The sequence below is a fragment of the Syngnathus floridae genome, chromosome 22, assembly GCF_059516105.1.
Source record: "Syngnathus floridae isolate MCC-2025c chromosome 22, RoL_Sflo_1.0, whole genome shotgun sequence".
Classification (NCBI taxonomy): domain Eukaryota; kingdom Metazoa; phylum Chordata; class Actinopteri; order Syngnathiformes; family Syngnathidae; genus Syngnathus; species Syngnathus floridae.
In genome coordinates, this window is record NC_142434.1 from 770977 (window position 1) to 782745 (window position 11769).

The 11769-nt window shown below is 49.5% G+C and overlaps 4 protein-coding genes across 8 annotated transcripts; 2 read left to right on the forward strand and 2 right to left on the reverse strand.

The window, feature by feature from the left end:
• Positions 1-1341: 1341 nt before the first annotated feature.
• On the reverse strand, positions 1342-3509 carry LOC148379028 (uncharacterized). Its single transcript, XM_088367491.1, has 2 exons — positions 3323-3509; positions 1342-2309 (listed from the first exon to the last, which is right to left on the reverse strand). The coding sequence occupies exon 2, from the start codon at positions 2191-2193 to the stop codon at positions 1747-1749; it is 447 nt and encodes a 148-aa protein (XP_088223617.1). The 5' UTR covers positions 2194-2309; positions 3323-3509; the 3' UTR covers positions 1342-1746.
• A 436-nt stretch (positions 3510-3945) lies between these two features.
• atp6v1e1b (ATPase H+ transporting V1 subunit E1b) lies at positions 3946-6545 on the forward strand. The gene is made up of 10 exons (XM_088367484.1): positions 3946-4053; positions 4154-4218; positions 4755-4820; positions 4898-5007; positions 5155-5221; positions 5280-5369; positions 5484-5552; positions 5626-5720; positions 5792-5879; positions 6120-6545. The coding sequence occupies exons 2-10, from the start codon at positions 4186-4188 to the stop codon at positions 6180-6182; spliced, it is 681 nt and encodes a 226-aa protein (XP_088223610.1). The 5' UTR covers positions 3946-4053; positions 4154-4185; the 3' UTR covers positions 6183-6545.
• Positions 6546-6625: 80 nt separating this feature from the next.
• ada2b (adenosine deaminase 2b) lies at positions 6626-9622 on the forward strand. Of its 4 annotated transcripts, XM_088367466.1 has the most exons (10): positions 6626-6774; positions 7148-7467; positions 7536-7755; positions 7817-8027; positions 8100-8227; positions 8296-8386; positions 8456-8564; positions 8645-8802; positions 8894-9096; positions 9184-9622. In XM_088367466.1, exons 1-10 carry the CDS (start codon positions 6665-6667, stop codon positions 9269-9271), a joined length of 1638 nt encoding a protein of 545 aa, XP_088223592.1. In that variant the 5' UTR covers positions 6626-6664; the 3' UTR covers positions 9272-9622. The 4 variants fall into 4 exon arrangements, with proteins under 4 accessions (XP_088223592.1, XP_088223589.1, XP_088223590.1 ...); XM_088367463.1 differs by having other exon boundaries at positions 8296-8564; XM_088367464.1 differs by having other exon boundaries at positions 8296-8564; positions 8645-8760; positions 8891-9096.
• rad51ap1 (RAD51 associated protein 1) lies at positions 9620-11719 on the reverse strand. Of its 2 annotated transcripts, XM_088367480.1 has the most exons (9): positions 11508-11717; positions 11376-11425; positions 10918-11023; positions 10735-10847; positions 10607-10672; positions 10464-10541; positions 10251-10400; positions 9940-10059; positions 9620-9872 (listed from the first exon to the last, which is right to left on the reverse strand). In XM_088367480.1, exons 1-9 carry the CDS (start codon positions 11522-11524, stop codon positions 9745-9747), a joined length of 828 nt encoding a protein of 275 aa, XP_088223606.1. In that variant the 5' UTR covers positions 11525-11717; the 3' UTR covers positions 9620-9744. The 2 variants fall into 2 exon arrangements, with proteins under 2 accessions (XP_088223606.1, XP_088223605.1); XM_088367479.1 differs by having other exon boundaries at positions 10251-10541; positions 11508-11719.
• Positions 11720-11769: the final 50 nt, after the last annotated feature.

Consider the following 11769-nt stretch of genomic DNA (forward strand, 5'->3'; position numbering starts at 1 on the left):
GAGAGAGAAAAAAAACAAAAAATCATTTTTGTGCTGGGAATCTGAGCCCCCCGATTGATCGGAAGTATTTTATCTTTTGTGCAACTGCCGCGCGTAAATTTGCATGACAACCTCAACCACGGCTGATCGCCATCGAATAAAAACCACAACATGACAGGTGGAGGGGAAAGCCACCGTTAGTTTTTTATTTTAAACATGAATATATGCACTGTGTCTATTGGCACAGCAAGGTGAATTAATTTTTGCTGTATTTGGGTTTCGGCTCAAAAGAAGAATATGAGACAAAAGTTTAAGATACCGGATGAACATTCTTATTTGTTCTATTGCGCTAATTCTTGTGCTCATCGATGTTAATGGTTAACACAACCCAATGTGTCAAACACAACTCTTCAAATAAACACGTCTTTTTTTCCCCTTTTTTGAGAAGTTCATTTAACTCTGGCGCCGCGTTTTAAATATCAACCGACTTGGCGCTCAAGTTCCCCTTTCGGGCCTGTTAAGTGGGCACCCGGACCTCAACCGTGTAAAAAAAAAAAAGGAGGTGGAGGCCGCAGTCTAGTCGCCATATGATATGTCATTGTGTTTACTCATTACAAAGTTGTCTTATTGTGCTCACACACCTCGCCTCATTCACTCGCAAATGTGTGTGTGTGTGTGTGTGTTTCCTGTCACGGCTGATTACACAAAGAACCACAAAGCTTTGCTCCCAATACTTGTTCACCGCTTTCCTGGTGGGGGGGTTGAGGGCTCCGCCTCCATAAATATGCCACCGCAATGTGTCAGGCGCCGGCTGAAGCGTGACGGCTGCGTGCAGGTGTTTTGGCGTCGTGTTGTTATCTTTTTGGGAAAGTTGTCGCTCATTTCATCAGGGCATGATGACACGAGAGAGTTCACAGAGAAACGCACCATTTTCTTTTTTTAATTGCCACCAATGGTATCCATTTAATGAAACTGTGGTAGGTGGATTTGCAGGTGCGGTCTATTTTCTGGTGTGTGTGTGTGTGTGTGTGTGTTTTTTGTCTCCCTCTTATCAATCCAAACAAAGAAGCGAGCGCATTCCTTCCTCTTCTTCATTGAATAGCCGCTTGCACGATGGCACAGTCCACACCATTGTTCTTCTTTCATATTTTTTACAGTCACCCGGTGTGGAAATGAAGAAGTGCGGCAAAGTCAATCTCGGAAAACCACACACACGCACCCGCAAAAAAAAAAAAGCAGCATTATCTTTTCTTTCTTATGGAAAAGTTGAAGAGCAGGTCACTTGGGTGGATGCATGTGGCCAGCAGATGGCAGGAAAGAGCTGCTAATGTCACATTTGACTTTGGAAAGGAGACAATAGAATGATGACTGGAGATATCATTTATTTCGATTTATTTTGTCCTTTGAGCAAGCTTTCAACTCGTGTCAACACAATTCATCTTTGCCCATTGAAAAGAATAGAAATGTCATTTATAGGTGTCCACCCCCTTGATAAAAAGAACAAAACATTTTTGGAAAGGGTTTCGGATTAAGTTTCATGATGGAGAGACACCAAAGGCACAAAAACAACCATTTCTCTTGTTGTTCAGTACTGTCAAGGCCATGAGCTCTGCCATGAGCTGAGGTAGCAAAGCCTGGCCTTGGCCTTGGCCTGGTGAGTGACATGGGTGTCAGGTCCACAATATAACACTCCCTCGAAAGCGATTAGAGAGTAGGGAATGAGCGAATGATTCCGAAGACAGACATTATTTCAATCCTTCTTTTCTTCTACTTCTTGCAGTAGGCCACGGCACAGTACGCCATCACGCCCAACGCGGCCACTAAAGCGGCGCCCCCGCACAGCAGCGCCGGCAGATCGGCGGGACTCGCCGCTTTGGAGTCCTCCTCCGAGGGAACATCTCGGGTGACCGCTGGCAGGAGGACGGATGAGGGGGGGAGCAGGCCCGGTGGGGCGTACGGGGGCTCTTCGGCGGCGGCGGAGGGCGGCGGCGTGGAGGTGGCGGAGGGCGGCTCCAGACGGAAGACGGGCAAAGACGTGGGCGGTCGTATTTGCTTGAACTCTTCCGACGACAGCTGGAGGTCCAACACGCTGGTCTGAAGCTCCTCATCTTCCTCCTCCTCCTCCAGGTGTACCATGTCGGAGTTGTTCTCCGCTGCAGCTCCGCCGTCGCTGCTGTCCAGGCTCTTGGCGTCCTCGCGGTCCGCGTCGCCCATGGTGGACCACGACTCAGCCAGCAGGCTCTCGCTCTGCCAGGGTTCGGGGCTCGGGATGGCGGTGGCGGCGGACCCTTCGCCGGACTCGACTGGGGCATTCCCCTCCAGGATGGCCACTGCGGGGACACAACGCTATCAGGTCAGCACTGAAAGCTAAAACTCAAAAGGTAAAAAAGTAGCATATAAATAAATTTATTTAATTTGATAAAAAAAAGGCAGTTTTCAGGAAAATATTCCAAAAATAATGACAGCTAAAATAATATCACGTACCTCACACGCAAACATGTATTTTAAATCCTGGGGAAATATCCGCTCGCTGCAGAGCTTATTTTAAGACATTGCTCCTTTTTAAAAGTTTCCATCATGCGCGTGCCTCCAACATGACACCAAGGTGACTCCACTTCACCCGGCGTGTCACGACGCCGACCGTGGAAAGTATTCGCCGGCCGGCCGACCCGAGCCCAGAATAGACGCGACTGTGTCGCCTTGTGTTTGCTAAGCATCGCAGCAAAATAAACATCACGCTTGAAAGGGGATTAATAATCATCACTTAGTTTAGGTCATTAGCTATCGAGTTTCTCGCTTATGCGCTCTGTTGACTCAACTGCAGATTGCTTATATAGTTTGACAAAATGTGTTTTGGAATGAGAATAATCCATAAAAACATACAACAATGGCAATTGCATCGAATGTAAAGAATTAAATAGGCACATCTTTTTTTTTTTTGCTTCTGCTGTGTGCGCCTTCATCACCAGGGGGCAGTATACTAGATACAGACACACAAAGAAGAGTTTCACAACTGACTCGATAAGTAAGCTTCAGTAATAATCCCCCCACACGCACACTTTGTGATCCTCCTTAACTTTACTTTAATTGGATTGCCATCGGTCCCATCCCGGCCATAAAGAGTCACGATTCAAAAGTACATACTCGGTTCGGTTCACGTTCCGCTAATAAAGAGGCTCGCGCTCATTCAAGTGCAAGGTTACCGTCTGCCCTTCACTGCACCGACATGACCCATAGTGACCTTTTGTGCCACTTGTGTGTCCACACACAGCACACAAAAGACAATATGCTGAAATGACTCGTTGAAACTTTTCCACTCATACAAAGAAAACACCGAGCATACCTGTAGGTCGTCGGTGATCTGGCAGACGTGTTTGAAGAGCAGAGTGCAGTGTCAATTAAGAAACAAAGTCACACCAGGCGAGCGGCAGCCAGCCAGCCAGCCAGCCAGGCAGACATGCACGCTAGGTATCTGATGCACAAATAACACAATGTTCAAGCTCCCTCGCCCTCTCTCTCTCACCCGCCTGCCCGCCCGCTTGGCCGCTTCCAAATCCATGACATAACACTTGGCCATGCATCTGCTATGGGTGACTCTGCAGGAGGGGGGGGGGAACTTGAATCATTCATCAGACTTTAACCTGGGTGTAAACAATAACAATTGTGAGTTAATGCTTCACATGATAGAAATCCAGAGTTTCTTCTTGTACACATTTAAGTTCAAGATCCCTTCAGAAGTGTGATAAAAGATTCTTTCAAATGTGTAGTCTAGATTTGGTGTTTGATAATATCCTTGGATGCAATATGTTATTTGTATTTTACTTAGCGTCTCGTTAAGGCAACACAAATGACCAGTTTATTTCTTTTCATTTCAAATCAAAGTTTTGATTAATTTATCGACGCGATAGAAACGTCACTCTCCCGTTCCCGCCCCCCTTGTGCCTGATTGGCCATAAAACAGGAAGTCGTCACGTGACTTTGCTAATCAGCTGACCGTCAATTTGTATTGAAGACGTCCCTTCCGAGTCACGACCGCTTGGATTAGCTCAATTGTCGTCCACTGCACATTTTCGGGTGAATTAAAATGTTGTTCGATTATACCGCCAGACTTGTGTGTTACAGTGCTGCATTTTAATGAGGTTTGATTGACATTTGTGTGTTCGTTGAACGACAGGCCCGAGCTAGCAAGCAGCAGCAGTAGCGACCATGGCGCTCAGCGATGCCGACGTTCAGAAGCAGGTAACCTCGACTTTTTTTTATTTTGAAAATGATATATTTCTCAAATACATTTTTTTGCGAAGAACACCGTTGTAATTCTTTTGGGTTGGTTTACGCTGGTGTTTTGTTTGCCAGAAACCGCTAGCATCCTGCTCAATGACATTGAGGTAGCTCCTGGAGGTTAATGATAAAATGAATAAAAACATGACCGCTTTTTCCTGTTTTGTGTGTTTGTGTGTGTGGGCGGGTTGTATTGTTATTAAACGTAGACTAAGTCATCTTCACCGGTGATCACATGACAATCACATGACAGGCCAGATGAGGAACTGCTGTGTATAAACAGTACAAGAGGAAATGTAAAAGTTAATGTCGAATGTTAAAGCTGACACTCTGACGACTGTTCACGATCAGTGACTGAAATGGACGCAAACATTCTTCACGGTTGTGAGAAAAGCAGCCGCTTCACAGCTCCATGTCACGAAATATCTCGGTCGTCAAAACAAACACTATTAAAATAAATGAAAAAATGGCCTTGGTTTTCCCCTTCATATCTGCAGATCAAGCACATGATGGCCTTCATTGAGCAGGAGGCCAATGAGAAGGCGGAGGAGATTGACGCCAAGGTATGGATGGATGGATGACTTTTTCGAAACTTGCTGGTAAAATAAACGTAGCCCCTTGCGTCCATTTCACCCTGCAGGCCGAGGAGGAGTTCAACATCGAGAAGGGCCGCCTGGTGCAAACGCAGCGTCTTAAGATCATGGAATACTACGAGAAGAAGGAGAAGCAGATCGAGCAGCAGAAGAAAATGTGAGCGGTGCTGGCACAGTGCGAATCCGCCTTTCCCCGTGATCGCGTTTAGTTGTTGCGCACGGCACAATGGCCTACTGTGTGACAACAACGGCCACTTAGCACGCTAAACCGAGCCAACGTGTGTGTCATTTGTCTCCTTAACAGCCAAATGTCCAACCTGATGAACCAGGCCCGCCTCAAGGTCCTCAAGGCCCGGGACGACATGATCGCGGTAAGCCGCGTGCTCGTCAGTGACGCGGAATTGTGTTTTAACCGTCCCTAACTTTCAGGAAATGCTGAACGAGGCCCGTCAGCGGCTGGCCAACGTGGCGCGAGACCCGGCCAGGTACGCCGCGCTGGTCGACGGCTTGATCCTGCAGGTTAGCCGGCGCTTGACGTTCACAAGGAGCGATTCCGGGCCCGGCTCCCGATGCCATGTTGCGGCCCTTAAAGGCACACATCCAAACTATACACCGTCCACTTTGTTTCCTCAGGGTTTGTATCAGCTGCTTGAGTCCAAAGTGACCATCCGATGTCGTAAGCAAGACGTCCAGATGGTGCAGGTGAGTCTTTGCTCTTCCGGTTCCTCTCCGGAAATGACATCATCACGTCGCTTCACCTCTCGTCGGCTCGCAGGCCTCCATCCAAAGGAACATACCCATCTACAAGGCGTCCGTGAAGAACAACCTGGAGGTCCGCATCGACCAGGACAACTTCCTCGCTCCCGACATGTGAGTGCCGCTGCGCCGCTTTTTGGGGCTTTCCTCACAAGAAGCAAATAACAAACGAAGCGATTCGACAGCTCCGGAGGCATCGAGCTATACAACGGAGACGGCAAAATCAAAGTGTCCAACACGCTGGAGAGCAGACTGGACCTCTTGGCTCAGCAGGTAACGCGTCGCCGCACGCTGACAAGCAAACAACAAGCTGCACTCATTTTTCAACAACATCAAGTGAATTCAATTTTGGAATTAATTGAATTGTTTTTTGTCAGACTGTCTCCCCTCCATGCACACACAATTATTTGTTTTCTCCCCCCGATTTGTCTCATGATCTTGTGATATTGATCATTTTCCATCAGAGCTGGCAAACAATCCGTCTTTTGTCCGTGTTTGTCGCCTTGTCCGCAGATGATGCCCGACATCCGAGTGGCCCTTTTCGGCGCCAACCCCAACCGCAAGTTCATGGATTGAGAAGCCCCGCCCCCTTGTTTCTCTATTCCTTTCCTTTTCTATTGTTTTGGGTCACATTCCTGCGCAAAGGGTTGCTTTGTCGCCGTTATCATTAGTAGTGTGTGTGATTGCGTGCGTGCGTGTGTGTATGTGTGTTGCTGTTGCTGCATTCCTCTGTGCATGAAGGAAGGCCACCCAGCGCCGTTACAGAGCAGGGACGGCGGGCGGGGTGACCGTCATGACGTAAGTTCGAATGCTGAAGGACTTTAATTTATTCTCCCACCGTCTGGCCACGAGCTGTTTCGTCTAAATTCTGTGTGTGAACATGTCACGTGCTGTAAATGTACAATAAGATAATAAACTCTATGAATGGTAATACTACAACCACGTCATGCGTGTCCTCGCAGCGCGCACGCACACACACACACACACACACTGGCGCGCACACACTCGTCATTCATGCCGGGCTCGTTAGTTAATCACATGCTATTTGTCAGACAAATATGCCTCAACTGCCGTTGCGCCCAGAGTTTGCTGACTTGTTAGGCAGGGACAGACGGACGGGACAAGCGCAGTCGTGCGAGAAGACGGCAGAGCGGACGCATCGCTTCTTGTAAGTACTTTGACTTTTTTAACGTTGCATTTTCATGGTGGTTGTCTGTCTCGTCCTTGCGTGTACTGTGATGTCATTGACAAAGAATGTCATCAAAATCTCCCTTCCAAAACAAAGTTAAAGTGCATTCATGTGCAAAGAATCTTTTCATTTTGGGGATTAAACATTTTGAGCTAAAAGAAAAAAAAAACGTATATTTTGTTCAATTTTTGTTTTGTGCACAAACAACTAAGATGATCCTTTATGGAAAAAAACATCTGATTTGGATAAGAAATTTAATCTGCTTTTGTGACAATGCGGTTGTCATGGTAACTGTCTACAACTCAAACGTCAGTCTCGTAAATTGTATCGTCTTCTGACACTTGTCTAATAGTGAACAGCGCCTCCCAGTGGCTTCCGAGGGCATGGCCGCCTCCCTCCTCGGCGCAGCAGTGTCCCTCCTGTGCTTGGCGGTGGCGTCGGGAATGCTCGACCCGAGCCGGCGGGACCTGCTGATGCGCCAGGAGGCGTCCAGACGGACGGGCGGCGGTGTGGCGCTCACGCCGGCCGAGCGGCGCTTGGATGACGAGCTTCGGCGGCTGAAGGAGCGCGAGATGGCGGCTGAGCCCTTCCCGCCCGCCGTCCACTTCTTCAAGGCCAGGAGCCTCATTCGTGACAGTCCCGTCTTCAAGCTGCTGCAGAACATGCCCAAAGGTGACCCGGCGGCGCCGAGCCACGATGTGGCTCGGCACCGAGAGCTAACGCGAGACGCCCGCCCGCAGGCGGCGCCCTGCACATCCACAGCTCGTCCCTGGTGAGCGCCGAGTGGCTGGTGAAGAACGCCACGTACCGGCCGCACTGCTACGCCTGCTTCACGTGGGACAACTCGGTCCGCTTCGTCTTCTCTCTGCGCCGGCCGTACCCGCGCTGGGACTGCTTCTACTGGCAGCTTCTCAGCACGCTCCGAGCCAAGGTGGCCGACGCCGACGCCTTCGACCGCAGGTAGCGCCCGGCACGCTCGTGCCTCAACTTGACGACTTGCTCATATTGGATGGCTTTCAAGCTTGATGAGCCAGCTCACATTGGTCACCGACGACCCGGACGGCGAGTACCCGGACGAGGACGCCGTGTGGAACAAGTTTGAGAGCGCCTTCATTGCCAGCGCCGGGCTGGTTGGCCACGCCCCCGTCCTGAGAGATTACCTCCTGCAGGGCTTGCTCGAGCTGCACCGAGACAACATCATGTATCTGGAACTGCGCAGCGGCCTCTCCAGGGTCTGTCTCAGCATTCGTGGGAAATAGGACGAGCAGGAAGGGCACATGATGTTTTGTCGCCTCTCCTTCCAGACGTACGAGCTGGACGGGACCGTCCACGACAAGACGTGGACGCTGAGGACGTTTCGAAACATCACCAGGAAGTTTGTGGCCGATCATCCCGATTTTCTGGGCGCTCGCCTCATCGTAGCCGTGCACAGGTGGGCGCGCGCTCCGACGCGTTCGTTGCTCTCCGTCGCCCGCCGCTCAAACCGCCGACCGCCTGCAGGTCATCGAGCTTCTCCGAGGTGAAGGCGGCCGTGGAGGAGGCCGTAGCGCTGCGCAGGGACTTCCCTGACGTGGTGGCAGGATTTGACCTGGTAGCGATTGAGCTTTTCTGCCGTAGCCATGTAACACGGAGGGAGGGTAGCTCTGGTCTTGTGCGGCAGGTTGGCCGGGAGGACAGCGGGAAGCCACTTTGGTACTTCAGGGACGCTCTTACGCTGCCGGACCGGCTGGGCGTCACGCTGCCTTTCTTCTTTCACGCGGGAGAAACCGGTAGGTTTTTTTATTCCCCCCCCCCCATTCACTACAAAGTTCAATGACTTGATCCGATTTACGTGCGTGTTGTTCGGCAGACAAGGAGGGCACGGAGGCCGATCAGAACATTCTGGACGCCCTGCTGTTCAACACCAGCCGGATCGGGCACGGCTACTCTCTGGCGCAGCACCCTCTCGCCAAGGAGATCTCCAGGGTGAGCAATGTGGCGGTGGAGGTGTGCCCCATTTCCAATCAGGTCCAGTACGCCGACCGGCCTTTGTGTTTTTTTTTTTTTCAAGTTGTCCCTGTATTTGTGTTCTAACCAGCTTTGCAAACATGTCCAGCAGGTCCTGAAGCTGGTCTCGGACATGCGCAACCACCCGGCGGCGGTGCTGATGTCGGAGGGCCACCCCATGGTGATCAGCTCGGACGACCCGTCCATGTTCGGCACATCGGGCTTGTCCTACGACTTCTACCAGGCCTTTGTGGGCATCGGCGGTCTGAAGGCCAACGTGGGCACATTGAAGGAACTGGCGCTCAATTCTATCAGGTGACGCCGCACGTCAGATCGCAGGTGGTCATTTCTTTGGAGGTCGGCGCCGTCACGCTAACAACGGTTTCCTTGCGGCTGTCGTAGGTACAGTTCGCTGCCGGCGGAGCTCAAGGACGCCGGCCAGGCCGCGTGGCAGAGGAAATGGGACGCTTTTGTTTCAGCTCACTCCTGAGAGCCCAATGGAACCTTTTTGACCACTTGATGGACTTGATTGTCAGCACCACACTTTTGCCTGAACTTAGTCACGCCCGAGTGATGAACTCTGCCACTTTTTTACCCATCGTGTAACCACCAGCGAGACATAAAACAAATAAAAAGGACACCACGTTGACTGGCTGATTGGACCTCAACAATTGAGAATGATATCATGAGTGACCACCAGAAGGCGCCATCCATCCATCCATCCAGGCCCAGCTGCCACAACTTCAAATGCAATTTTAATAGTTGATCAATGGAAGGTTTCATCCTTAAATTTTTTTTTTTTTTTTTATGTTTGGTAAAAATACACTGACCAAGTAACTTATCTTTGACTTTTATTTTCATTACATGTATATATAAAAAAAAAAAAAAAAAAAGAGAAAACAATTGTTGATTCCAAAAGAATATTTACATGTGTTTTGGAGCTTAAACTTGTTCCTTCTGTGGTCAGGTGGCGGCGCTGCCGGGGTGCAGCGGCTTGACTCGGACACGTCGGGACAGTCCCAGACGAAGACCCTGACCGGGAGACCTTGCAGTGGGACTCTGGGATGAAGGAGGACTTTTTCCAATTTGACCTGCAAGATGAGGCAGAAAATTCAGAACTTCTTTTTTCTTCCATATGCTTGGACCAATTGTAATAACCTGGCGGGTTCCATTTAGGAATCCTGGCTCCCGTCGGACTGACTGAGACCGGCGGTTTGGACACGGCAGGTTTCAGCATCGGGGGGCTTCTCGGCGTGGGCGTTGAGGGTGCTGCGCATGCTGAAAAGACATGGAACTATGTTAAAGTAAGACGACAATCCAAGTCGTTTTCGTGCCACCCTTGTTTGCCATCTTAATGTGAAGGAACTATGTTTGAGTGGTCACCACCTTTTGTCGTTTACTGCCGAGGCAATTTTAGTGGTATCAATTATTCACAGGTTTTGCTGTTGTAAATTGAAAGTTAGTTGAACCTGTTCTGGGTTGCGCTTTCAGCTTCGGTGGCCGTCTTTCGCCGTCGGGACGCTTGTGAGGCTTGCGCTGGTCACGCTGTTCCTTTTTCTGGCGCTTGCTCTTCACAGTGAACTCCTCGTCCTCACTGAGGTCCTCCTCACTCGCCGAATCTGAAACAGCAGTTGCGTTAAGACAAATAAATGCACAATGGAGGGGAGGGGGGGGGGGGCTACCTGGCGTAAGTTTGGGCTCATAGTCGTTGTCATCCTGTGGGCATCTCCTTTGCTTCTCTTTGGAGATTTCATCCAAACCTAAAGAAAAACTGAATTGAGCGACTTTGTTTAAAAAAAAAAAAAACGTGAATTGAGGCTTTTACCCAAAAGTGACGTGTCCACACTGCAGTTGGATCGGTGCAGGGAAGCGGGGTCTGTGTTCTCATCAGCTGTAGATCACAATGACATTTGTTTGGAGTTGTTTTTTCAGTCACACAACATTGGACCCCACCTTGACCAGCAGGAGGCGCTTCTTTCCTCCCTTCCGTGTTACTGCTATCGAGCAAAGACAGTGTAATTGCTGCCTCCAGATCCCGAGACAGCGGCTTTTCGTCTAGAGCTTTTCTGGAAGACATTTTTAGAGTCATGCAACTACAAGGTTTGTACTTGGCGTCCATTTTGTCTCCTGCTTTACCTGCTTTTGTGGATATCCTGGGTGGCCTTTTGGCTTGATGTGTTGTGGTGCTCCTGTTGTTTGAGCTTCTTGCCGGGTGGGGGTTTCACGCTTACAAAGTCTTCGTCTGACATTTAAAGAGTAAAGTTTAATTGCACTGTTTTTTGTTCTTGTTGTGCTGATGTAAAATTTGTGCCATGGCTCAAAATTTAAGAAACAACTACTGCATTACTCATTTTGTCCACACGAGGGAACTAAAATCACGGATGCCACCAATTCAATATTTAATATTGTACGGCATTGAATATTGATGTTCACAAGATTTAACACATTTTACAATCATTTTCATGATTTGTGTTGACTTTTTTCCCCCGCTTAATCTGTGTGCAGTTAATCTAGCGTCCGGCTAGTCCGTTAGTATGTGTCGGATACATACAACACGCGTCTACGTTACGTCATACTGTCACTATTTGGCCCACCGTCGTTGTCAACGTCCACCGACTCGAAGTAATTGACGTTCTTGGTCTTCCTGCAAGCAAGAAAAAGTCAAAGACGTTTGAGTGGCAGGCAAAGTAAGCGCTGCACAACTGGCGCACTCAGTGTTGACAAACCTCGCCGGTCGGTCCATTTGACGAAACGAAAGCAAAAGCAAGCTCGATTGCTTTGTAAACTTGAGATTACATGTGTCGACTCAAGTCTTCAATGCACCCAGACGGCCTTAGAAGAATCCTTTTTGCGCTTTTGTTGTCAATTTGATTTTGGAAGCTTCCCCGCCAGAACGGAGGAATGACGAAAAGCCATATCCGGTTTCTTGGCCACTAACTTTCGAGTAGGCGTGCCTGCCTGTCAGCTCGTGATGTGCATTCCAGTTCT

Excerpts from the sequence above, each read along its gene's own strand:
- LOC148379028 (XM_088367491.1), bottom strand. The coding sequence starts at position 2,193 with ATGGGCGACGCGGACCGCGAGGACGCCAAGAGCCTGGACAGCAGCGAC.
- ada2b (XM_088367463.1), top strand. The coding sequence starts at position 6,665 with ATGCCTCAACTGCCGTTGCGCCCAGAGTTTGCTGACTTGTTAGGCAGG. Across the intron at positions 6,775-7,147 it reads GAGCGGACGCATCGCTTCTT|TGAACAGCGCCTCCCAGTGG; the intron begins GTAAGTACTTTG and ends CTTGTCTAATAG. Across the intron at positions 8,028-8,099 it reads TGCGCAGCGGCCTCTCCAGG|ACGTACGAGCTGGACGGGAC; the intron begins GTCTGTCTCAGC and ends CTCTCCTTCCAG.
- rad51ap1 (XM_088367479.1), bottom strand. Across the intron at positions 10,848-10,917 it reads CAGGATATCCACAAAAGCAG|AAAAGCTCTAGACGAAAAGC; the intron begins GTAAAGCAGGAG and ends AATGTCTTCCAG. Across the intron at positions 9,873-9,939 it reads TCCTAAATGGAACCCGCCAG|GTCAAATTGGAAAAAGTCCT; the intron begins GTTATTACAATT and ends CTCATCTTGCAG.
- atp6v1e1b (XM_088367484.1), top strand. The coding sequence starts at position 4,186 with ATGGCGCTCAGCGATGCCGACGTTCAGAAGCAG. Across the intron at positions 4,821-4,897 it reads CGGAGGAGATTGACGCCAAG|GCCGAGGAGGAGTTCAACAT; the intron begins GTATGGATGGAT and ends TTCACCCTGCAG. Across the intron at positions 5,880-6,119 it reads TGGACCTCTTGGCTCAGCAG|ATGATGCCCGACATCCGAGT; the intron begins GTAACGCGTCGC and ends CCTTGTCCGCAG.